This window comes from Mauremys reevesii, linkage group 2, assembly GCF_016161935.1.
Source record: "Mauremys reevesii isolate NIE-2019 linkage group 2, ASM1616193v1, whole genome shotgun sequence".
NCBI lineage: Eukaryota > Metazoa > Chordata > Testudines > Geoemydidae > Mauremys > Mauremys reevesii.
The window spans coordinates 190572320-190597680 of record NC_052624.1 but is presented as its reverse complement, the minus strand read 5'-3'; the positions used below and the strand labels follow the sequence as shown (position 1 = coordinate 190597680).

The 25361-nt window shown below is 39.0% G+C and overlaps 1 protein-coding gene across 11 annotated transcripts in view; it reads right to left on the bottom strand.

Annotated features, from left to right (window-relative positions):
- NETO1 (neuropilin and tolloid like 1) overlaps window positions 1-25361 on the bottom strand; it is an 83015-nt gene that overhangs the window by 23978 nt on the left and 33676 nt on the right. For 9 of the 11 annotated variants that reach the window (XR_005594713.1, XR_005594714.1, XM_039526453.1 and 6 more), the window contains 2 exons: window positions 3289-3330; window positions 3053-3210 (listed from right to left, as the gene is read on the bottom strand). Coding sequence is in view for 9 of the 11 variants with exons in the window: in XM_039526453.1 (XP_039382387.1) it covers window positions 3053-3210; window positions 3289-3330 (200 nt within the window). In the remaining 2 variants the exon portion in view is untranslated. The remainder of the gene's footprint in view (window positions 1-3052; window positions 3211-3288; window positions 3331-25361) is intronic. The other 2 variants (XM_039526460.1, XM_039526459.1) reach the window with 1 other exon arrangement.

Here is a 25361-nt window from a genome sequence, read left to right as displayed (position 1 = left end):
GTAGTTTTATGACTATATATTCCTATATTTCTCTAACCTGACGTGTGAAACACCCAAACAAATAGTGGAAGCCGACTAGCAAACTGAATATGCTGGAAGAATTCACAATGCTCATGATCAAAAACCTCAGTCAGCAGCAAGATTTTTACTGAACTTTGGGTTAGGCTTAAAGTGATCCAACTGAAAATGAGAATTTTTTTCTTGTTTTTCTAATCTCATTAATTCTGATTTTAAGTGCCAATACATAAGAAACTTTCACACAAAAGTTAATGGAGTCCTTTAAAATAAATGTAAGGCCTGTTCTAGCCTCCATTCAGGTCTTTGAGAGTTTTGCCACTGATTTCAATGTGGAATAACTGGGTTGCTAATATTTTAAGCAAACACTTGCACATGACCATATTTAGCATTATGAGGTCTTTTCTTACTTAACTACACAATATGCTATAAAGTAGAAACATAACCACTGTATCTTCTTTTTCCACATTTGTGTCAGAAAATTTCAATGAAACCCTTTTCTTCAAACCACCAATCCCATGTTACATTGGAGGGTGGGGAGAAATGTACCAGCACAGTTTTAGAGTATTAGTTTTTACAGAGCTTTGAGATGTCACTGTAAATGCCAATGCCATTAGCAACAAAAATGATAAAGCTTCACTGTAGCTGTGGCATATATAATTTATATCCCCTGATCGCATTATGGTTTAAATAATTGTCTTGTCACCTTTAAGTTTGTATTTTTATCATCATAATGAATAAAGAAATGCTGGCTAAATTCTACTATTTTTTAATTTAGCTTTGAAAGTAACAGAAAGCCCTGACTGAATATACTAAAGGAAAAGAGAGATTGTAAACTATGAATAATATATAACTTCAGTAAAAAAGTCAGATTATAATCTCTTCATTGTGAATCACTTTTGATGAGTTATTTTTTAATCATTCACCAAAGGTTTGGTGTGACAATGTGATTGATTAGGCAGGTTAGGAAAAGCTTCAAACCACTTCCCAGAATAACTTCCTTAATACTTGTGTGCAGAAAATCAGTTCTTTATAAGGTACCAAAACAAAGCACATAATAAAGAAAGGATTTGTTCAACTGCCAAGAATAATGTATGTGAAAGAAAAGCTCCTTTCAGTCTAGATCTGACTTCAAAATCCTGTGCACTTGTCTCTCTGCTGCATCTAATTCCCCTGGTGCCTAGGTGGGCCTATGCCACCCTCCTGTGCAGCTCCTGGAATAGGACCATATCAAGGATGAGGAGGGGTGAGTGGCTGGAGCACTTTGCATTCTGGCTATTCTGAACTGTGGAACAGAACAAAAGCATCGGTGCAAAGCTGCTATAAATCAGAGCAGCACTGGGAGCTGCCCTAACTTATTCTGAGGGTTATGCCAGCTCCAGAAGCAGCCCAGAATTAGGGAAGCACAAATGGTTTTTTGATGATACACCTATCAATAATTAATTTTGCAGTATGGTGCAATAATTGTTTTCAGTCTACGCATTCAATATCAGTCATAGCTCTCTATTCTAGCAGAGAATGGGAATCTCATCTGTTTAGTGGAAAACCTGTATTTATATTGCAATTATATGACAATAACCTAATAAATAGGATATAAAGTGGGTATTTGCAATAATCCTGTTCCATCCTTTGCCACACAACTATTCCACATTTCCTCCAAACTTTCATTGAATAGAGAAATGCTGCCACAAATCTGTCATCTAATTTTATGTAACTCTCAGGCAACTTTTCATTTTGGGTACTGAATGCCAAATGTTATAACAGATAGGTACATTCTGTTCATTCTGCTCTGTAATAACACACAAAATGATTTATCTCCCAGCTTTCCAAAGTTGGTGTGCGCACACACTCTAGTTTGCAAAGCCTGGACTTTGAGGCAGTTCTGCTGAGGGGTAGTGCCCTCACATCACTGGTAAAAGACATTTTTTGAACATCAACTGCTGGGCTGCCTTTAGAAGACGTGTGAAAATAGGTGATGAGCACAAAGTTATTCCACTCCAGAAGAGAGGAGAAATGATGTGCTATCCATTTGTAATTAATCCAAGTGTTCACCGATGAGTAAGCTACAAAAATAATGTAATGGTGGCTGAAAGATAAAACCAAAAAAAAAAAAAAGTTGTTTCCAGTTAAACTCTAACTGAAATTTTTACTACTATTTTGTTTCACTTTAACTATTTTGTTTTTTTCCCCCTTTTTAAAAATAAAACTAGCTAATTTTCAAAATGAAACATTGGCTTGAAACTAAAAGTCAAGATGTTTCATTTCAAATAACATCAAAATGAAACATCTTGACTTTGAAAAAAGTAATCAAAACTATTAGCTGAATTCAATCTAAATTTCTGAATATTTTTTATTGATCTCAAACTAGGTGAATCAACTATTTATCTGAAAAAAAATTGCCCAGCGCTACTGAGTTGGCCTTGGACAAATGAGACAACCAAAGAAGGGAGCCATTGGATTAAGGGGAAACATCCTTTTGCTATATTCTTTTTGAGAAACAATGACAAAAACATTGACAACTATAGAGGAAAAATAAGAATGGGGAGTCTATTCATCAGTGGCTCACTCTCAGAAGTATAGGGCTCAGACTAAAGATATATGAATTTACCATGGCTCTGTTTTCACTAATTTCCAGAACGACAAACAGAAGATGATACTATTGGATTTGGCAATGTTTTTTAAACATTACATATACTGGACACATGATCTTAGTGTCAACCTAAAGACGGGGTGTAAAATATGGAAAATAAAGGGATACACCACCTCACAATTAACAAGAGCTCCTGATTCTTTAAAGCTCAGAGGAAAGACGTGTTGGAGAAAATTACCCATTATGCTGCCCACGTTGTTATTTATAGCAAATGAAGGTTACTGTGACAGTGAGGTGACAATTTACCTTCCAATGCTGAAGGAAAATAACAGTTTAAAAGTTCAACACTGAAAAATTGCTAAGCAAGACCCGTATGTACAAAGAAACATACAATATATTTGTATTCTTAAATTAAGTGCCAAATAAGTGAGTAGATGCAGGACTGACCTTGGATCGTGGTGGTGCTCGGATGTACCATTTACAGTCAACTGCCTCCGTATCAGAAGCTTTTCCTTCCTTCACAATTTGCACAGATTCCACAATTCCTTCAGGTCCTCCCATCTCAAACTCACAAACTGAATAACAAAATACCACAAAAATGAAACCTGAACAGCAAGCAAAAAATATTTTCTACAGCAGAAGACAAAGGCCTTTAAGTTTTATGAAATATCTAGCATACCAACCTGGCAATGGTTTCAAAACTCCCAGGTCCTTAAAGTCCGGATCTTAAAAATTTAGAAAGGAGAAAATCAGTCTCGTTCAATATTTTGGTTATAACATTTAGTTGAGTTTCATTAGAATATTACAAGCAATTGTGGGAAAATCTCTCTACACTTATTTCCCAGAAACTTTTAAAGACCACAGCAACAATTGATCATGCAAAACATGTTGCCATTTTACTATTTAGCTTTTTTTTATTTTCCATTATGAAAATCTGCTATGGTCATAATTTTCTTTGTCTCCCTCCCTATTTCTTATCACTGAACACAAGAGATGTTTTCAGGATACATCAGTGGGCAAGAGCACCAGACAGCCATCCCTTTGGTGTTTTGATGCAGCAATCTAATGCAAGTGGTTATCCTTCCAGATATTGCACACCAGATCCCCTTGCCTACTTCACAAACCCTTGCACAGCATGGTTACCATAGCTAAAGGAACTCACACTGCAATTTATGATATCTGAATGATCTGCGACCCCAATTGATAGTGCACTAGTTGAGCCACTGTCTTTGCCAAAAATCAGCCCTATGGCTGTTAATAAATAAATACAAGTTTGCCACGGGATACATTGAGTGAACAAAGTTAATTAATATAATGCAGCTTGCTGTTTTAGTGCATACACACACACACAACTATCTTTAATCTCTGAGAAACTTTGTACCCTATTTATAGCCAAGAGCATGACTTACGTGAAACGAGATTGGTCACAGCTCTGTGCCCTACTAGACAAGTGTCCACATTATACAAATCAGCATTCCACAAAATTTGGCACAGTCTGAAGACACTGGCCAAGAGAAGCCCAAAACTGAAATGTGAAAGGGACTAAAATATTTCAAGAGAGGATGATCTCTTGAGATTAGATTAGTCATTGTTCAGGAATCACAGTGTATCACATCATCATTCTCCTTGACATGCATATTTCAGCTTCCAATAGGCTGTCTCTTTATCTTCATGTGAAAGAAAACAAGAAAAAAAAGGTGCTGGTCTTGATATTTTTGTCAAAATTCATACGATTTGTTCTCCCCAGATTGGTGACAAATACTTATGACACACACTTTGTCACAACTTCTCCTGGACTTTTTAGAATTCTGAGCCACCTTTTGCCCAGACTTCATTGGAATAGTTCAAGATATAAGCCATGATAGAGTTTGGTCCAGTGAATCTCTGTATTCAATAGATTTTATTTTAATTGTCTCAGAATTAGATCACTGTATCAAAAGCTTAAAAGCATGAAAATTTTTCTTCAGAAACATGGAAATGCTGCACAATTTCTGCAATGCCATCTCAACCAGGGCTAGTCAATACAAGCAGAAGAACAAGAAAGAATGTTCAGTTTATTGGATCAGTTACGATATATTGGCTTTAAAAATTAAATGTGTAAAATCACCTTGTGACACCATGTGTCTATACACTTTATTGTGTGTTTATGTTCTTTGCAATGATCTTTTGTTGTTTCAGAATATAGGTCTTAGTTAAATGCCCATAAACTAAAGGGACTGCAGATATATCTGAGCAGACAATCAGCATTGTTAAGAAGACATTTTAAAAAACAATCCTACATTTAATTAAATATACCAGTTAATGAATTTAGATACCAATACCTATAGCTGAAAGCAAGACATTTATATAACTGGAATCTATTTAACTTAACTACAAACTCAAATTAACATCCAAACCACAGAGTCCTACGTACAATGCAGCCATTCAGTTTTCTCTAACAGCTGGTTTTAAATCTTCATGGGCTGGATTTTCAGGTTTGCTGAGGCAACTTTAAGGCCACTTTGTGTTGCTTATGTGGTGCACTATGCCAGGAGAAGGGCAGTAGAGAATTCTTCCTGTACCAGTTAACTCTTGAGTGGTAGAGGTGGCTCTGTCACCTCCTGTTCCAGATGCCCCCTCACAACGTAAGGAGGGAGAGGAGCATGATGTAGGTGGGAGAGAGCCTGGCAAAGATGAACTCTGCTGCACAAATCCTTGTAGGCATAAGTTATGGCTGCCCCTATGCACACAAATCTCGCTTAAGGGCTGAGAGGCTCTGAATCACGGAGCCACAACAACTTCCCCATGGCGCCTATCTCGGATGGAGTGGAGACTCAGGCCCAAGCGGTTTTATTCATTTTAATCTACAAGTGGGGGGTTATTTGGAAAATTCATAATACGATTTAAATAAGTTGGGGCTGTACAAGTGCCTCATCGACTTCTTATCTTCAGTTAGCAACAGGGAGCTCCTTCATACCCACACATACACCCTCCTTGGGGGTTGCCACAGCTGCTCCCAGAAGGAGGGTCATTCTGGTCATATGTTATGTTTGCTGAGGATAGGGAGCAGGCCCTTCAAGGCCTCTCTTGCCCCCTCCCCAGAGTCTGACAGTTCCATACACTTTTACAGAGGTGGCAAGAGGCAGAAATGTGGCAAGTGGTGATAATTTCCTAAGGATAAAGTATTGAATGAAGGAATAGAAAATATACTCTGACGGACTAGGAAACAAAGGTTTCAATCTGTAAGCCCTTGACAGAAGCAGAATTGGAAGAATTCTTGTACTTTGAATAAAGATCTAGTGAAGATTTCCAAGCTGGAAGCAGGGGCAGCTCTAGGTATTTTGCCACCCCAAGCACGGCAGGCAGGCTGCCTTCGGCGGCTTGCCTGCAGGAGGTCCCCTGTCCCGCAGATTTGGCGGCATGCCTGTGGGAGGTCCGCTGAAGCCGCGGGACCAGCAAACCCTCTGCAGGCAAGCCGCCGAAGGCAACCTGCCTGCCGCCCTCACGGTGACCGGCAGAGCGCCCCCCGTGGCTTGCCGCCTCAGGCACGCGCTTGGCGTGCTGGTGCCTGGAGCTGCCCCTGGCATTTTTTCTTTTTTTTTTTTTTCAAACTGAACTTCTAAACTGGAACAGAATAGCACAGATCTAAATGTATCAAGATAAAGTGGGACACTTCTGTAGTTTCTTGATGTAAAACTCACTCCACATGCTATTTCACTAGATGACCTTCTCGTGCGTAACTTGTTCTTTCTTTCATGTGGCTTGTAGATTTTAAGGCCAGAAAGAACCATAATGATCATCTAGTCTGATCTGCTGCATAACACAGGCCCAGTAATTTCACCCAGTAATTCTTGTATCAAGTCCAATCAGAGCCAGAGTACGGGCTCACTTGTTCCAACAGGATTTTAATTAACTCATATGGAAGTTCTTTGGGCTTGATTTTCAGAGATGCTGGAAACCTGTAGCTCCCATTGACATCTACTGGAGATGTGGCTACTCAGGACTTTTGAAAACCTGTTCTTCTGAAGCTTTTCTGTAGCAAAATAATGAGGTTTGATTTTGAGATTAAAGAAAAACTAAGGTGCCCAAGTGCTACTCCACATAGGTTCCATAAAATATAAATATTGGATACACAAATACATAATAAATAAATAAAGCAACAACCTAGATTAGAAGTTATACATTATAGATGAGGCTGAAATTTGAACCATGTTCAAACAGTTTGTTATTTGAATAACAGATAGCGAGTAGATTTATTGTTTGTTTTTGAAATAATATAACACTAAATGGTTTATTTTAGAGGCTGCTGTTTATGATTTAATAAAACAGATGGTGCTTGTTTTATTATTAGTTCTGCTCAGTCAGAGTAATGCAGAGCAGAACCTTTGTTAAGTTATTTATATACTGAGTGGCCAAATCTTCTGATTGGTGACAAACCTCCTGTTGCTTGCAGCTGGAGGAAACAATGGGAAAATCCAAGAGGATCTACAAGGGAGCAAAACAAAATAGAATAGAGGACTCTTTAAGGTAAATTGGAGCGCATCAGAAAGTCTCTGGAGGGAATCTCTAGAAGGGGCAGATGCCTTGCAATCTCTATAAAGATAGTATGGAGAAAAGCATGAAGAATCTCCATGGGAGGGTGCAGGAATGCATTTGAGTCTATAAATGGAAAGTTTTGTCGCATATTGGGTTTGCTTTAAAAAAAAGAACATATTGAGTATTTACAGGAGCAGCAAAGGTCTCTGAAAGGAATGAGAGATGTCAAGGCACCTTTAAAGTGGATGGTGTTGCAGCCCATTTCACAATTAATGGAATTCCTAAAAATCAAATACATACAATACTCACTGAGGAGCAGAAGTACAGCTGCAGCTTCTTATGAGAGAGTAAAGGAGTACTTTGAGATGTTTACAGTGGGTTGCAGGAGAACAAGAAAGGTGTGGGAGTTCATTGGGATCCATAAAGAGAGGGTGGGGGTTATCTATGGCGTTTGTAAAAAATGGATGACTACTCTTACATAAGAGGTGTATGAGAGCACTGCGGATCTCAATAGGAGATGGGAGGAGAACATTAAAGGTGTTTCCACAGGCAGGAGCTTATCAGGGATCACTATAGTGGGCATGTCAGTTAACTCTTCAAAAAATTAAATCAACATCATTTTTTCCAGACAGTTTAAGCAAACTGTAGCCTCCACACACATGCACACCACATAGCCCATTGAAGGTCACTGCAGTCTGGCCAATAACTAAACTGCCTAGTTACTGTTTTGGTCAGACAACTTATGAAGTAATCCCTGATTCACTCTTTCTTACTCATAACAAAATACATCTAGGGCCAAATCCCATGCAGTGCTGAGCATTTTCAACTCCTGCTAACTTCAGTGGATGCCAAGCACCCACAGCACTTCGCAAGCGTGTTATAAATTAGCAACTTCACACAGATTCAAACTTCACATACTTATACCAAGAAAACATGATGGACAATGTTGTTATTTACTTATTATTTAAACATATATGTAGCAAATTCTGCAACAAAAAATGTACAATTACTATAATGTCATAATATGTAAGCAAAACAAACTCTCTAAAACATGTTCAATATAATTCTGCACCAACTCAACATTCTGGAAAAAGTAGTACAAAATATGCCCAGTATAACTTTCCAATGGACACACAACACCGATTCCATAATGCCTACCGTAGATGTTTCTCCATTGTGCTGAACTAAAATCAAAGTTTCACATAACACACACCACCACAAAGGAGACATCACTCATGACAACAAGCAGCATAACACCAGATTCCATGTTGCATACAAATTTGAAAAAAATATATATTTCACATTACAACACAGATTTCAGACTTTCCAAATTCAAAAACAAACATTTGGTATATATTCTGGAATTTGTGTAACTGCATGCTTTATGTTAATGTATGATGTATTTGGAGCATGTGTTGGGAGAAAGTAGAAACTATTTTGCAACTGCATTGTGGAATCTATCTTGCTTTTATTTCTACGTTCTTTCCAATAAGAAAACACCACATCTGGCTTCTTAAATGCTTGGAAACTATGAAATTTAAATACAACGAGGGGTAAGCAATGAACTAGGTCAATGGCTTGGAATTTAAATGGTGTGGTCATACATCAGAATGTGTTGCTCAGACATCTTATGAAATACCTGGTTCACCATCTCTTATTTGTAAAACTCTAGGGACAAGTGTCTTTCACTCCCATTGACTTCAGTGTGAACAGTTTGATTCTGTTCAGGTAGTGACTAACGCCCTCCTGATAATCAGGGTATAGAAGACAGTTTCTTGCCTATCTGATGTGGTTGGGGAGAAGGGTGGTAAAACACAGATGAATGGTCTGGTTAATATGAAATTGAGAAGCTACTTTAGGTAGAAACTCAGGGTATGGTCATAATGAGACCTTTTCCTTGAAGAACATTGTAAAGCCCCTGGTTGTCCAATCTTCTAGGCTGAAGTGATGGCTATGAAGAAAGCTGTTTTCATAAACAGATGTAGCAATTCACACACATCTAATGGCTCAAAGGGATGTTTCATAAGGCAACTAAGAATAAGATTCAAATCCCATATTGGAATAGGTTCTCTAATCTGTGGGAAAAGATTATCAATCCTCAGAGGAATCTTGATATTGGTAAAAATGGAAAAGCCTTCAACAAGAGCAGGAAAGCCACCAAGTGAACCTGATAGCAGACGTAATTTATTATTATTATTATTATTTAATTTCAGCAGATAGTTTATGATGGTGGGAAGAGAAGAATGAACAGGAGAAATTTGTCAACTGGTATACCAAAGTTGATATCTCATTCTCTTTGGAAGATGATATGGTCTCAGACACTTTGTTGTTTGCCACCATCTCTTGCACCTCTATTGAATAGGAAGTGTCAATCATCAATGTACAGAACTTCCAGATTAGAGTGAAGTGTCTGACTGGCATGCTGAGACAACCAAATGGCAAATGACTGGAAGTGTCATTGGTGGATGAGAAACAATTCAAACGAGGTAGGGATATAAATTTGTCTCAACCAAATGTGTGCAATTAAAATGACCTTGGCCTTGTACAGCTTGATCTTGTTCGGTACTTTCAAGAGAAATGGAATTGGTGGATATATGTAAAGAAGACCATTTGTCCAATGAAACTCCGAACAAATCTATCTGGTGTGCTGGTGTCAAAGCGGACTTTTCAAGATGGAGTCAAAGGTCTAAATTGTGGAACAGAGACCTTATAATTTGTATTGACAATAGGACTTCTTGGCAAGATTGACTCCTAAGTAGCCAATTGTTGAGATAAGAAAAGATGATTATCCCTAGTTGACCTAGAGGGCAGCAAAAACTGCCAGGATCTTTGAGAACACCTTTGCGGCAGAGGAGAGGCCATAAGGGAGCACATGGTACTAGAATGGCCATGGTCAACTATAAAATGAAGAAACTTTATGAGAGGAGTGAATCACAACATGTAAATATGCATCCTGAAGTTTGAGAGTTGCAGAAAGGGAAATATAGCTGCAAGAGTCACCATCCTGAATTTCTGTTGTTCCACATAATTGTTTAGATGACTAAGATCTAACATTGGTCTCCATTCCCCATTCTTTTTTGGGGAACAGAAAGTACTTGGAACAGAAACCCTTCCCCCTGTACTGGGCTGGAACTGGTTCTATGGCTCTTAAGTGTAGAGAGGCACTTCCTGTGTCAGCAACTGATCATGAAACGGGTTACTGAAAAGGGACAGGAAAGAGGGGTGGTGGCAGGGAGAGATGGAGGTGAAATGGATGGAATAACCAGATGTTATGAGTGCCAAACCCCATTTATCAGATGTTATTCTCTCACATGCAGGTTGGAAATAGGGAAAATGGTATCCAAAGAGAGGGAAGGAAAGTGGAATGATGCAGCAGTAGATTCCTGGAGAGTGGATGGTTTGGACTCTTGACCAAGCCAACAAAACTAGCATTTAGATAACATGGATGGCTGAGATGAAGTTGTCGTGACAGAAGCTGACTTCCTTTTTTTGAATATTGTGGTCTCTTGGATGCAGGGGCTCCAGGCACCAGCACACCAAGCGCGTGCCTGAGGCGGCAAACCATAGCAGGCGCTCTGCCAGTTGCCGTGAGGGCAGCAGGCAGGTTGCCTTTGGCAGCATGCCTGTGGAGGGTCCTCTGGTCCCGCGGCTTCGGCAGATCTCCCGCAGGCGTACCGCTGAATCCATGGGACCAGGGACCTAGAGCCACGCCTGCTTCGATGATAGTTCAGTTGGTTTATAGAAACTAGAGAAATGAGCTAGGTGAGATCTCTATGCTGTTTGAGACTTGCTAAATTCCTTTATTTGCAGGTGTATAAATCCTGAGGCATCTAGGCATGAGCATCAATTCCTTCAAGATATGAAGACAGTGGTCTATAGAATCCCAAAACAACTTGTGATCATCAGAAAGAAGATTCTTGTCAGTACTCTGTACCTCCCCAGGGAAGCTGGACAACCAAAGCCAGAATGCTTGCTGCATCATGGTCATAGTGGAAGTGGACTAGGCTGCAGTATTGGCTTTATCTAAGGGGTAGACATTGTGTTATGCATCTGCTTCTACAACCAGAGAATTTGGGGTCAGGTGTTAAAAAAAAAAATTTCAGAGTCCTTCGCCAGAATATAATGTTTTTTGTCAGCACATTTACAAATACGAGGTGCCATAACCGGATGGTTTTAGCAGGGTCTGGTAAAGCTTCATTTACAGGAAGGGTCACACGTGCAGAAGCTGAAGTATGTAAAATGTCAGGAGCTAATGATGACAGTCCTGGACCTCCTCCAGAGGAATCTGAAGCATATCATTGATGCCCTTCATCAGCTCCTGGAATTGTCTAAAGGCTACGGAAGGTGGTCGAGGCATTACAACTTCATCTGACAATGATGAAAAAAATATCTGTGTGAGGAGTTGCTTCCTTTTCAGCTCTTTCCACCTACTCCTTAAAATGCTCCTCAACTGGTTCTGGTAGGTGAGGTGGGAGTGAAGTCTGAGGAGAATGGGTCTGCCTATGCTCCCTGCGAAAATGACTGGGGTCCCTTAGAAACTGCTGACACTACATGGCCTGAAAGTCCCAATAAGGCTACTGGGGGGCCCACACGGAAAAGGAGATGGCATCCACTGCTGGTCATACTATATAGACAGAAAATGAGGTTGTCTTCCTTCCGTTCTCTGAGAATACGTATGAGAATGATTTCCCACAGCATAGACAAGAGATCCCTGAACCAAAATCTGTGAGTCAGAGGAGTCTTCAACATATTCCAGGGGAGGTGATCACTATTCACCCTGGATGGTTGAAGTTGGTGAAGTAGTGGGTCCGAATGAAAAATGTGGAGGTGGTGACTCAGAAGTCCTTGGTGCAGAAAGGTGTTTCAGTACCAGTAAATAATGGAGACTCTCAGCTCCTTCAACACAAGATCTTTTGAATACTAAATTCCTGCTATACTAATGGTGCATAGACAGGAGTTGAATGTGATTCTGTGGACTCTAGGTTTGGCACCAACACAGGTACCTGTGTGGAATGCTTTGAAGCTATGGGCACCAAATGCTTCCAGTCAGAATCAGACTCCATTATAGAAGTCTGGAGTACTGACATAGGTACTTAGAAGTGCATGGTGTAGTTCTCTTTGAAGTATAGTGCATGCTTTTATGGGTATGAGCATTCAAAGTAGAAGTGGTCCTCAGTACCGTATCTCACTTTGTAGAAGCATGGCTCATAGAAGTAGCTTTAGATGACTTCCCAGTACCAGAATCACTCAGACCCTCAATAGTACTTCCTTGGACCTGAGGTTTCTGGAGCCTTCTTTGGAGTTGGTGACTGAGACTCCTGCTCTTCTTGTCAGTACCTGTCCACCTTTGTGGGGCTCTCAGTACGAGGGACACAGATGAAGCCACATCCCCCGAGACTTTTGGTGACCAAGGCTCTGAAGTAAATAAAATACTAATTGCGGAATTCCTCGAGGCAATCAGTGAATGGGATCCAGAGGTAGAAAGGACACTAAATGTGCTCAGTGGCCATGGTACAGGAGGGTTCTCCGAGCCTGGGTCAGAAGCTGGTTAGAGGGCTTTCTCCATCATTAAGATCTTGAACCTTATCTCCCTAGTTTTACAAGATCTGCGCTTGAATGAGGAGTAGATCTTACACTTAGCTGCTATATGCAGGTCTCTCAAACTTCGGAGACAGCGAGAATGTCCATAACTCACTGGAATAGCCTCCCAGCAGGAAAGACAATGTTTAAAGCCTGGGGATCCCAGCTTACCCCAAAGAGTAAAAGCCCAGAATAACCCCTCAAACAGAGAAGAACAATCAAAGGGAAAACACCACCACCAAACTCCATCTATAGCAACTAAACTAAGCTAAACTACGCTATGAAAATTTGAAGTGGACATGCTTGATGTACTATCTCAAGCTAAAGATTGAGGGTGGTTCTCCTGACCTACCCTATATAGCTTCAGTATGGGCCATGAGGATGTGGAGAGTGCGTGTGCAGGCCAAACAGGCACTGCTACCGAAAATCACTGATCAAAGGCGCAGCAGGGCACATAATCATAAGGAAACTACTCAAGGAAGAGCTGTAACTTACTGAAGTTGCTAGTTGGATTTTCACTTGCATATAAACAAAAATTTAACCAATTTGTTATTCATTTTTAAAAGATAAGTAAACCATATCATCTAGTTTCTATATGTAAAAACAGGAGACTGCTAATGATAAATAAGGAAACCATTCCATTTGACTCAATAAATCATGAGCTAAAAATAAGCATTTAATTTTGCCCTGATTGAAAAACTGAACAGCAGTAAGTATTCCAGCTTATATCAAGCAGCTGGTAGCAAATTCCAGTAGTTACATGTACTTGTCTATCATGGAACTTAGAGAGCAGATCTTACGTACAAATGCGCATTGTGAGATTATTCTTAAAATTATTTCCAAAAATTTAATCTGTTCTACACTCTCCAATGGAAGTATCATAATACTCCTGTGTAAAAATCACAGAGCTTGCACAATTCAATATAAAATAGTAGGATTATTTTAAGATATTTCATGTGGTTGTCACTTGGCATTTGAGGATACAAAGAAAATACTGCCTGTAAAACTGATGACAAATTCAGAAGATTTTAAGGAACAACTGAAAGCATGTTAAAGCAATCTCAGAAGCAATTCAGATATAGAAGAAGATTCCTGAAAAGAAAACATCTCTTTTGTAAATTGTAGAAATAAGGAGACTGAGCTGTACTATAAGAAAGAGAAAAAGATCCTGTAAGTGAAGCAACCGCCCACCCACCAACTAAATTAAAAAACATCACCATTTCAATCTAAATTCCAACTGTTATTGGTCGGGGATGTTTTAATGGGAATTTGTTCTTATGGTTCTTTCCAGTTGTAAAGTCATACTTCAATTCCAAGAAATATCCCTGCATGTTAGTTTATGGTACCAGGAAATCTTCAAAAGAAAGAATGTTGTGCTTTTACTAAGAATTCATCCTAGAGTACTGATGGAATTACCTGAAGCAATCTCAGAACCATTGGCAGTTGACTTTGAGAACTCATGGGGGACAGGTGAGGTCCCAGAGGACTCGAGAATGGCAAATATAGTACCTATCTTTAAAATGGGGAACAAAGAGCATCTGGGGAATTATAGAACAGTCAGCCTACATTGATACTTGGAAAGATACTGGAACAAATTATTAAAAACAAACAAACAATTTGTGAGCACCTTGAGGATAATAGAGTTATATGACATGCATCTGACGAAGTGGGTATTCACCCACAAAAGCTCATGCTCCAATACGTCTGTTAGTCTCTAGGTGCTACAGGACTCTTTGCTGCTTTTACTGAGTTATAAGGAATAGCCAGTATGGAATTGTCAAGAACAATTCATGCCAAACAAACTTAACTTTCTTCTTTGACAAGGTTACTGGCCTAGTGGATGCAGGGAAGCAGCAGACATGATATACCTTGATTTTAGTAAGGCTTTTGACACAGTCCTACATTACATTCTCATAAGCAAACTAGGGAAATGTGATCTAGATGAAATCGCTATAAGGTGTGTGCAAAACTGATTGAAAAACTGTACTCAGAAAAGTAATTACCAATGGTTTGTGGTCAAACTGGGAGGGCATATCTACTGGGGTCCCACAGGGGTCAATCCTGGGTCCAGTACTTATCAATATTTTCATTAACAATTTGGATAATGAAGCAACAAGCATGCGAATAAAATTTGCACACAACAGCAATCTAGGAGTGGCTGCAAGCATTTTGGAAGACTGAGGGTGAGAATTCAAAACAACCTTCACAAATTAGAGCATTGGTCTGAATTCAACAAAATGAAATTCAATAAAGACAAGTGCAAAGTACTACACTTAGGAAGGCAAAATCAAATGCACAATCACAAAATGGGGAATAACTACTAGTAGTAGTATTTAAGTATTGTTGCTTAAAAGGAACTGGGGATTACAGTGGATCATAAATTAAATGAGTCAACAATGTGACGCAGTTGCAAAAAAGGCAAATATTCTGGGGTACATTAACAGCAGAGTCTTATGTAAGACACAGGATGCAAGAGGCCCATTCTACTCACCACTGGTGAGGCTTTAGCTGGAGTATTGTGGTCCAATTCTGGGTGCCACAATTTAGGAAAGTTGTGGACTAATTAGAGAGAGTCAAGAGAAGAGCAACAAAAATGATAAAAGGTTTAGAAAACCTGGCCAAAGAGGAAAGGATTTAAAAAAAAAAGGGGGAGGGGGCATGTTTCGTCTTGAGAAAAGAAGACTGAGGAGGGAAGACCTGGTAACAGTCTTCAAATATGTTAAGGGCTTCTATAAAGAGGACTGAGATCATCTGTTCTCCACGTCCACTGATGGTAGGACCAGAAGTAATGGGCTTAATCTGTAGCAAGAGAGATTTAGGTTAGCTATTAGGAAAAACATTCTACCTTTTGAGTAGTTAAGAATTGGAATGGGCTTCCAAGGGAGGTTGTGGAATCTCCATCACTGGAGGTTTTTAAGGAAGAGGTTGGACAAACACTTGTCAGGAATAGTCTCTGTTTACCAGGGCCATCCTCAGCAGAAGGGGCTGTACTTGATGACATCGAGATCTCTCCCAGCCCAACATTTCTGTGATTGTCTTCAGTAGAAAGCCTGGGAAACTTCTACAATCATTACAGCTGGTAATAACCATAAGCTGGTGTTTAATCTTTGTTTTCTGTGTACCATGTCTAAGACCCCATTGTATGCTGGCCTAGTGGATGTAGCTTGCTAAAGGAAAGAGACACACTCTCAGCACTTTCACATGGATATCTTAATTTTCTCTTACTTTTTGGGGTGTTTGTAGTGTCATTGAAGAGAGAGTAAAAAGATTCTCTTTGTTTATGGGAAGCATAACAAATGAATGCTGCAAAGTCCTGTGGCAATTAAAATGATTTTTATGTTATGTGACAAATTAAGCTTCATTAACGGAAACACAGCCCATTACTTGTGAATGACAAATATGAAAGTTATTTTAAAAAGACTGAAGCAATGCTTTTATATATTTATTTCATCATATTTCTTATGAAATTGTCAAAATAGCTCCAACTTTCAATTTAAAAAGAAGCTTTTAAACTTTCAAAATAAAATTGTTGGCCTCAGTTTGATTTCCTTGTCTCACCTTTCTTGATCTTGACCCACTTTCATCATCAAAAACTGAATTGCATTGTGCCCTGACGTACATCTTGTACAACTCCACTGACTTCAATGGGATTGTACAGACTGCGTCAGGCAGCATTCAGTCATATACATACAGGATGTTGGGTTTTTTTTATTCTTGGTCCTTCGATATTGATGTTTCTAAATGAAAAATTTAAATGGTATGAAAAAAAATATTTCCTGTAGCCAACTCCTCAGCTCTGTTTATCTGACCATAAGGGTACATAAGCCCAAAAGCCACCTAATGCAGCTATATATTAGGCTGACCTGCTCAGCCCATTGAATCAATTCCATGGGGACCAAGGGAAGAGTGGATTGCAGCGGCAGTAAGATTATGCCCTAAGGCTCTTGAGGGAAAGAGAGAGGGACCAAATCTGGGGTCCCCAACATTAAATCAAGACCAAACATATTACCTGGGTGGGGATCCCTTGGGAGATGTACATATTTAATAATTATAATAACTTGTATTACCATAACGCTCAGAGGCCCCACTCAGGGATCAGATCCTCTAATGCTACCCACTGTACAAACACATGGAAAGTTGGCCCCATGCCCAAAAATTTGGGGCCATGTCCCCTTTCATCCTCTGATCTACTGATCGGTGTTATCTGTCAGCCTTAACAAGCCCAAGACTCTGTTCTCCTTCAAAGATCTGTACATCTACACTACAGCAGCACAGCTACATAGATGCTTCCTCCACAGACAGAAGAGAGCTTTCCATGAACATAAGGAGGTGTAGGGAGATAAAAGGAAGAATTCTTCCATTTACCTAGCTGTGTCTACAGTGGGGATTGGGTCATCCTATGTTATGCAGGGTCTGAACATTTTTCACAGTCCTGAGCAAAGTAGCAAGTCACCTAAAGTTTTAGGTGTAGATCAGGCCTGAGCCAGTAGATCACTCTTGGGACCATACAGCCCATTTTGTTTCCCTGACTGGCAATCAATAGAGGAGCAAGCCACACATACGTGAATACTGGGGAGGCACTGAACATACTGAGTGTCTCCTCAAGATAATACCCCACTTGTCAGGTGTCCTGGAATAATGGACTCTGAATCTGGCCTGGAAGAGAATTGGACAACCTGAAAGGCCTTATACAGCCACATCTGAATGTCATTAACCCTTCAGGATGGAAAACATTATAGAGTATGGCTGAGCTATGTAACTTCAGCCAAAACCAACAGGGCTCAGGATTTAGCTCATTCACTTTTTAGGGACAAACTCTAGGCTTCCCTAAGAAAAGTGGCATGTTTGGGGTGGGAATAGTGGTTCATTAATGCCTACATATCCAGCACAGTCATCCTACAGTACAGAGATAGATGGCACAGGGTAGGCTGCCATAGCCAGCTGCTAGGCATTGCTTCTCTAAGATGGATCAGTTTACCCAGGAGTTCTGCTAAAGTCTAGCATATACTGCTGGTAGCAGTACATACGTCAATTGGACTGACAGCTGGGCAGTTGCCTTAGCCTCTAGATCGAATTCACAGTGACACACTTTGGCACATGAGCTACATCCGGCCTCATAGCAAATTACTGAAGTGGTTTAGTGGATCCTGCCTGGTTACTCTATTGGAAGGAAAAGGCTCTCTCCCAGTTGTGCTTTGCAGGGAAGGATTTAGACTTTGGAAAACATTAACGAGAACCTATAAACAGCACAAACCCTGAATTCATCACAATGCTCTTAAGTCCTTTGCAGGACTACATATGAACATAATTAACCCATTTTAACAGTTTAGAATAGCCAATTATATTTACGAATATCTGGGTGGGTTCAAATAGCACGGCCTAATCTGGCGCTGACCTTGTAACGAGACCCAATCCCAGAAGGGACAAACTGAGGTGCCAGTGTGATGTTTCCTGGTCATGCTCCAGTGCCATGTCATGTGGAATAAGAGCAGCTTCATGCCAACTACAAGCTCTGTGGTAAAAATGGAGCCTCAAGGTGAATCGAGAGTTTCCACCTAGCTTCTCAGCTTGAGTTGGGCACCTCACAGTTTTCCTCCCATACTTTAACAGGAACACTCATGCACTATTCCCCCAAGTCTCTACAAATGCAGACACCAGCTTTGAATGTCCCCTTATTTTCACCCTAACTTGTCACCTAGGAGGCATAGCAGAGCAGCTCACAATTTGATCTGAAGTGAAGGGTCCAATTGAATAGCACTGCAAGGGATCCCAAATGTGTATGAACCACCCCATTTACAATCTTTGCATTAAAGGTATGTATATTTGCCTCATCTTATGGCAGTACAATATACAGCATAGTGGATTAAAATAGACATATTGCTCCTGAAAGTAAGACCAAGAGAGGTGGTGAAGACTCTATAACTCCTGCAGACCTTTGGACTCAAAGGCACTCTAAGAAATATTCATAAGCAAGAAAATACTTGTTAATTATTTCAGTGTGTAACAATGTTGGATTTTAAAAGGTTACAGTATATACTGCACAGCAGAACGCTCTTATAACAAAGTTATTTCATACTCCCAAAAACCAGCATCATAGGCCGTGCAGGTTTACTCTTCATCAGGAATAGAAATCTGCCCACGCACAGCACTGACGAGTTCTGGATTGTCATTCTACTTCACTGAGATGTAAATTCTCTCCTCCCAAACACAATATCTGAGTCGAGGAGACAAATCGTTATTCGACTCTATGAGTTCATCTCTAGTTCTCAACACATGTGCCCCTTGCAGGTTGGGGGAGGAAGGTTTAGCCAGCTCATACAGTGAGCTATAAGTGCAGCTTTAAAAGCTGTGGACTGAAGAATTTGCAGAGGAAAAAAAGCCCATCCTTGTAGACTCCAGAAACATCTGCAGGGAAACCTAGATCCTCTGCACTTCTGTTCCTGCTGTACCCTGGCAGTCCAGCTTTCTCAGAAGCCATGGCAAGGCTCTCATTGGCTCTCCCCCCTGTCGTTGGTCACTACACATTTTACTACTGTATAAATTTCTGCTTTAAATCATTTGGTGATTGAGAGGGCCGTGCAGCAGCAGTTCTCTAACATATCTCTCCAAAGCTTACAAAGCCCCAGCAAGAGAAGGAGAGCACAGAAGGACTTCCATAAACTATAAAGGGAGAGATCTGACAGGAATTTTTTTTTGACAAAATGCTGTTTCATCAAAAAGTGCCAATTTGTCAAAACAAACTATTTGCAAGAAAGGGTCCCGTTCAACAAATTGTCTGACTCCAAAAAAATATTGAAAGTTTACAAATTCATGTAGACATTTTCTAAATGAAAAGTTGTGGTATTTTGGTTAAGAATTAATTTTTATATTGGAATATAACTTAATTTACATGATCAATAAGTTAAAAAGAAAAAAGGTCATAATCAAAGGAAAATATTTCATTATTATCAAAATGAAACAGCTCACCTCAGAGATGGTCACATTGTGAGATGAGACATTGGACAGGTGGGCCATGGCTCTGAGGTGGCACAGCACATTTTCTCTCTCAGATGCTTGGCTGGCTGGTTCTTGCTCATGTGAGCAAGGTCTCCCAGATCACCATATGTGGGGCTGGGAAGGAATTACCCCCCCCCAGTTCAGACTGGCATTCTTCACCTTGAGGCTTCTTCACCTTCCTCTGCTGTGTGAGAGTGAAGGTCACTTACCAGTAGGGTGACCAGATGTCCCAATTTTATAGGGACAGTCCCAATTTTGGGGTCTTTTTCTTATATAGGCTCTTATTACCCCCCGCCCTCGTCCCGATTTTTGACACTTGCTGTCTGGTCGCCCTATTTGCCAGGATTATCTGGGTATATCTAATGTAAGCATTTGCCTGCCTTTGCAGGAGGCCTTGAGCATTGATGCACCTTGGTCCCTCCTATTCTCTGCCTGTGGCACATAATAATCTAGTCTCCTGAGGGCTGAAATATTTTGGCATAATTTCAGTTGTTGGGTTTAACATGTGGCTGTTTGGTGGTGCTGGTGGCCTGTGACATACAAAAGATCAGACTATATGATCTGAGAGTCCCTTCTGGCCTTAAACTCTATGACTCTATTTTGGTTGAACCAAATTGTTTGTGTGTTTTGTTTCTGTTTGTCAGTTCAATTTTTTTTTTTTTTTTGAGATTTTGACTTTTCCTCAAGTTCAGGATGGGAATGTTTTCTGAAATCTCAAAAATTCTCATAGCCTTGGAACACCAATCCCTTCCCTTTCCCAGCCCTACATCTGAGGCATTTTTACTCCTTTCTACTCTCATTAGCTTCTTTCTGTGCTCAGTGCAATAGAGGAGCAATTGGCACTGGGAATATTTTTACCTCATTCAAGCTTATGGCAACAAGCTATTTCTCTTTAACTCTTATCTTCCAGTAGATTGTGTAATTCATCTTAAATCTGCTCAAATACTTCTTACGAACTTTACTTTTTAGAATACAAAACAAAATATAACATCCAAGCAGATTAATGCTACTTGGGGAGGGTAGCATTAACCCCTCCTTCCCAATAATTATGATCTTAAAAAATGTGATTTTTTTCATCAGAATTTTGTAAAACATAATATTGGAGATACAGAACACCTTAAGTCCAAAGCAGACTGTAAAGAGTTACAAAGAGGTCTCACAAAACTGCGTGATTGGGCAACAAAATGGCAGATGAAATTCAATGTTGAAAAATGCAAAGTAATGCACACTGAAAAACAATCCCAATTATACAAATAAAATAGGGTCTAACTTAGTGGTTACCACTCAAGAAAGAGATCTTGGAGTCATTGTGGATAGTTCTATGAAAACATCCATTCAATGTGCAGCTGCAGTCAGAAAAGCTAACAGAATGTTGGGAATCATTAAGAAAGGGATAGATAATAAGATAGAAAACATCATATTGCCTCTATATAAATTCATGGTACACCCTCATGTTGAATACTGCACTCAGATCTGGCTGCCCCATCTAAAAAAAGATATATTGGAATTGGAAAAGGTACAGAAAAGGGCAATAAAAATGATTAGGGGAATGAAGAAACAGCTTCCATATGAGGAGAGATTAATAAGACTCAGAATTTTCAGCTTGGAAAAGAGATGATTAAGGGATAATATGATAAAGGTCTATAAAATCATGACGGTGTGAAGGAAGTAAATAAGGAAGTTTTATTTACTCCTTCTCAGAACACAAGAACTAGGGGTCACCAAATGAAATTAATAGGCAACAGGTTTAAAAACAAATAAAAGGAAGTATTTCTTCACACAACACCCAGTCAACCTGTGGAACTCTTTGCCAGAGGATGTTGTGAAAGCCAAAATTATAACAGTGTTCAAAAAAGAACTAGGTATTGTTCATGGAGGATAGGGCCATCAATGGCTATTAGGGATTGTGTCCCTAGTCTCTCTTTGCCGGAAGCTGGGAATGGGCGACAGGTGATGGATCACTTGATAATTGCCCTGTTCTGTTCATTCCCTCTGAAGCACCTGGCATTGGCAAATGTTGGAAGACAGGATACTGCACTAGATGGACCTTTGTTCTGACTCAGTATGGCTGTTCTTATGATCAGATAGCCAGGATTTTATGAGTTGATTGTACTTATGCTCATTTTGGCCACTTGTAAATCCATGGGAATAGTCTGGAGAGAACTCATAATTATTTTAGAATGGATTATCTATCTACAAGGTCAGTGTTTTTACCCCTATTTTACAGATGGGGATACTGGGGCAAGGGGAGGGCTGCGACTTGCCCAAAGAAAGAGTTCCATTTGCAAACACCATAAAATGGCAATAGTGGGACAATTACATTTTTTCCAAATGGCAATATTCATAATTTTTGTGTTCTCTTCATCAAATATTATATAGACCTTAACTGGCTGAACAGAAAAAAAGGATATATTTAGTAAAGTTGGTAGTGTTTACAAGGAAACTGAGGAAGGAAATCCATTTTCATTTTCAGCATCAGGTCAAACATCCTAGTCCACCAGTGCACTCAGGAGTTTTAAGTGTAGGTCAGCAGCTTATCCAGTGGGAAGGCAATAAATTAAATTTCACTCAACCAGATCAGGATTTTGGCTGCCAAACAACAGGATTTTTTCCTAGTTTGATCTAAAAGACTCATTTAAAACTACAGTAATAATTTCACTTTTAAATAAAACATTTAATTTAAAAGCACTTCACAAACTCTTGAGCCATACATAAAACATCATTGTGATACATCCACCAAGCACACAGCAAGCTATGTTAATGCTAAATATTGTTATTATTATGGTGTTAGAACCTACGAATCCAGAGATTCTAAATAGTCAACCCTGGTATTTAAACAACTAAGCCAACCTCAACCCAGTACATATTTCATATACATTATAATTACAATGTCTTATTTTAAAACTACTTTATACTGAAGTTTATGGCCAGTACCAGTAACAGTTTGCCTAATCCCTATAATGAAATCTATATATGACTTCTAGAACAAAAACTTTTCCAGAAAATTGTCCTCTATTCCCTTTATTTTAAATGTTCATGTATCGGACAGAAAACAACTACAGTAAAGAAAGAGGGGGGGGAGGAGGGATAGCCAAGTAGTAATAGTATCATACAATCTTTTATTAACCCACATACTGCAACCAGCAGATCTGATAACATTGCCTCTGGAGCTTCAACTACTAGATAACATCTGGCAAATGATGTTTGTAAGTCCTGTTACACAACATCTTCTGGCTTTTCAGTGTCATCTAGGGGACTGATATGTGACTAGAATAACACACATTTTACACTGCCTGCTTTTGTCATGTTAGTAAGGATTTTTAATAATAGATGTGCCAGGGTGATTTTTTTTTTAATATTAGTTCTTTAAGATTCCTTAGAAGTACAATTTTTATAATTTTGTCCAGAAATTCAAAATTGTTAATGCAAGGCCATACTAGGTATTAGAGCTAGTCTTTCACTATCAATGTATTCACATAATCTTGCTAAATCTTTAACGTGTAATGACTTCTGAAGCAGTCTTTTTAAAATGCCGGTCAGGAACATTTTGTAAATTGCTTATATCTTTGGCATTTTTATAGGAATTTCATTCCCTTAGGATGGCTTTCCAAGTTGTTTGGTAGCAAGAACTCTTATTAACCTAAACATTGCAATATTTCTGCTAGTCTAGTACATATTTTAGCTTGTATACTACATCTCACTGAAGCTTAATTCTCACCAACAAATGAATTCCAGCACAAATATGCAAGACACTCCTTCCCTTTGAATAGCAGACCATGATCATGAAAACAGTGCAAATTTCACATAATTAAATCCAGTCATCAGAGCCTGACACTCTTGATTTAAAGAGTAGCAAAAATATTTGTTGTATTGATCATGCTATGCATTTTTAACATTAAATGGCTCTCTAAGTATCTAATGCTGTTGACAGTTATATTACAGGTTTTATTTGCATACCACTGGAATATTCTGAATGAAAGGTTCTGTATTAATAGCTATAGCAATGTATTATACAAATACAATTGTCAATTCACTTTTCAGTCAGATTGGAAGGACCACTCATACAACAATTGATGAGAAGTAAGCACATAAAATGGGTTTGTAGATGAACAGTTAATTCATTCATCCATCCCTTTCGGGCTCTGTGTTCTTTTTGTTTTTAAAGAAAAGCTTTCCTGTGAGCCAAATTCAAAGCTGGCATAAATGGGAACTATTCCATTATTGCCAAGGGGGTTGCACCCACCACACAAGAAGTGAACATGTCGTTGTGAGTGTTATACTTTGTCACAATGATTCATGAAACCGTATGAAACTCACGATTGTATTAACATATTAATTTTATATTTCAACAGTAAAAGATACAGGACCAAATTCAACTTGACTGAAAGTAGGTCCAACTCAGTTGCTGTCAATGGACTTGCACTTACTTATATCAGAGAAGAATTTGACCAACCTGCCTGTCTGGAAATCCGCACAAGGCACTTCGCAATCAGTGAATTTGCAGTGCTCCAGCAATGTTTTTTTTACACCATGATTTTAATTAGAAGAACTAGCTACAGAAAAGCTGGAGGAAGGCTTTAAGAGGGCATGAGGAAATCTGCATGCCTGATCTAATAATCACTAGTCCCAGTTTTGATGCTAGCTTTAAATACCTGGGTGTATTTTTGGCCTTTAAAAACTTAAATTTCTACTCTGAATTTTTGTTTAAAATTTAGAATGTGTAATAATTAGTATGTAATACAGGGATTTGTTTTGTAACCAAAAGGTTCAAATGAAACAAACAAACAAAAAACCAAAACATACACAACCATAGAAGCATAAAAGATGTAGATGAAAAATAATTGGAGAAAGGAAGTCTTCCTAGATGTCTGTACAATGCTGAGCACAGGAACTATGCTTAGTATGTAGTAAATTATGAATAAATAAATGATAGATAATAGGTCATCTACGCCATTCCCTTCTAAATGAAGGGTTGTTCCTTGCAGTTCAATATACTCAGGTCCTTTATCCATTCCAGTTTTAAATATCTCAATTGGCAATGCAATGTTATTCCAAGAAATACCATAGCAAAGGAAAGAATATAAAAGTCTACAGCAAAGCTTATTTTATATTCAGTTCACAAAATTCCAGCAGACGGGCAAATAAATAAATACAAATTGTTGCTGTAACGAGTATCACTTAATTTTACAAATACTGTAATAAAAGCTGATGTACTAACTGTGCTTAGGATTAAAAAAAAAACTAAAACAAATAAACAACTAAGCCTAGCAGTGAATTTAGCTATAAAAACAGTTGCTGTAAATGCCACCTATTTGTATGTAGAGAGCAGAGACAATTCTGAGATCTTTTCAAAGGCTAGGATTTCTAGAAGAAGGATAGCACCTGAAGACAGACAAATCAGTAACTCTGGTGATTCATCCACCAAGAAAATTCAGTTTGCCCTCTTATACACAGAATGAACTCAACATGAGAATATGGAAAAGCTGGGGATTGAATGATTAAGTGGAACAAGATTGTGTTAATGTATGGTTGTGAATGAAAAGGCAAATATAGTATGGATATGTATCAATCAATGTGATTTGAATGAAGCCATAAAACAAATTATCTGATGGAAACTGAGAACTTGGCTACCATTTCTTGAACAGAGACAAAAAATTTTTTTCAG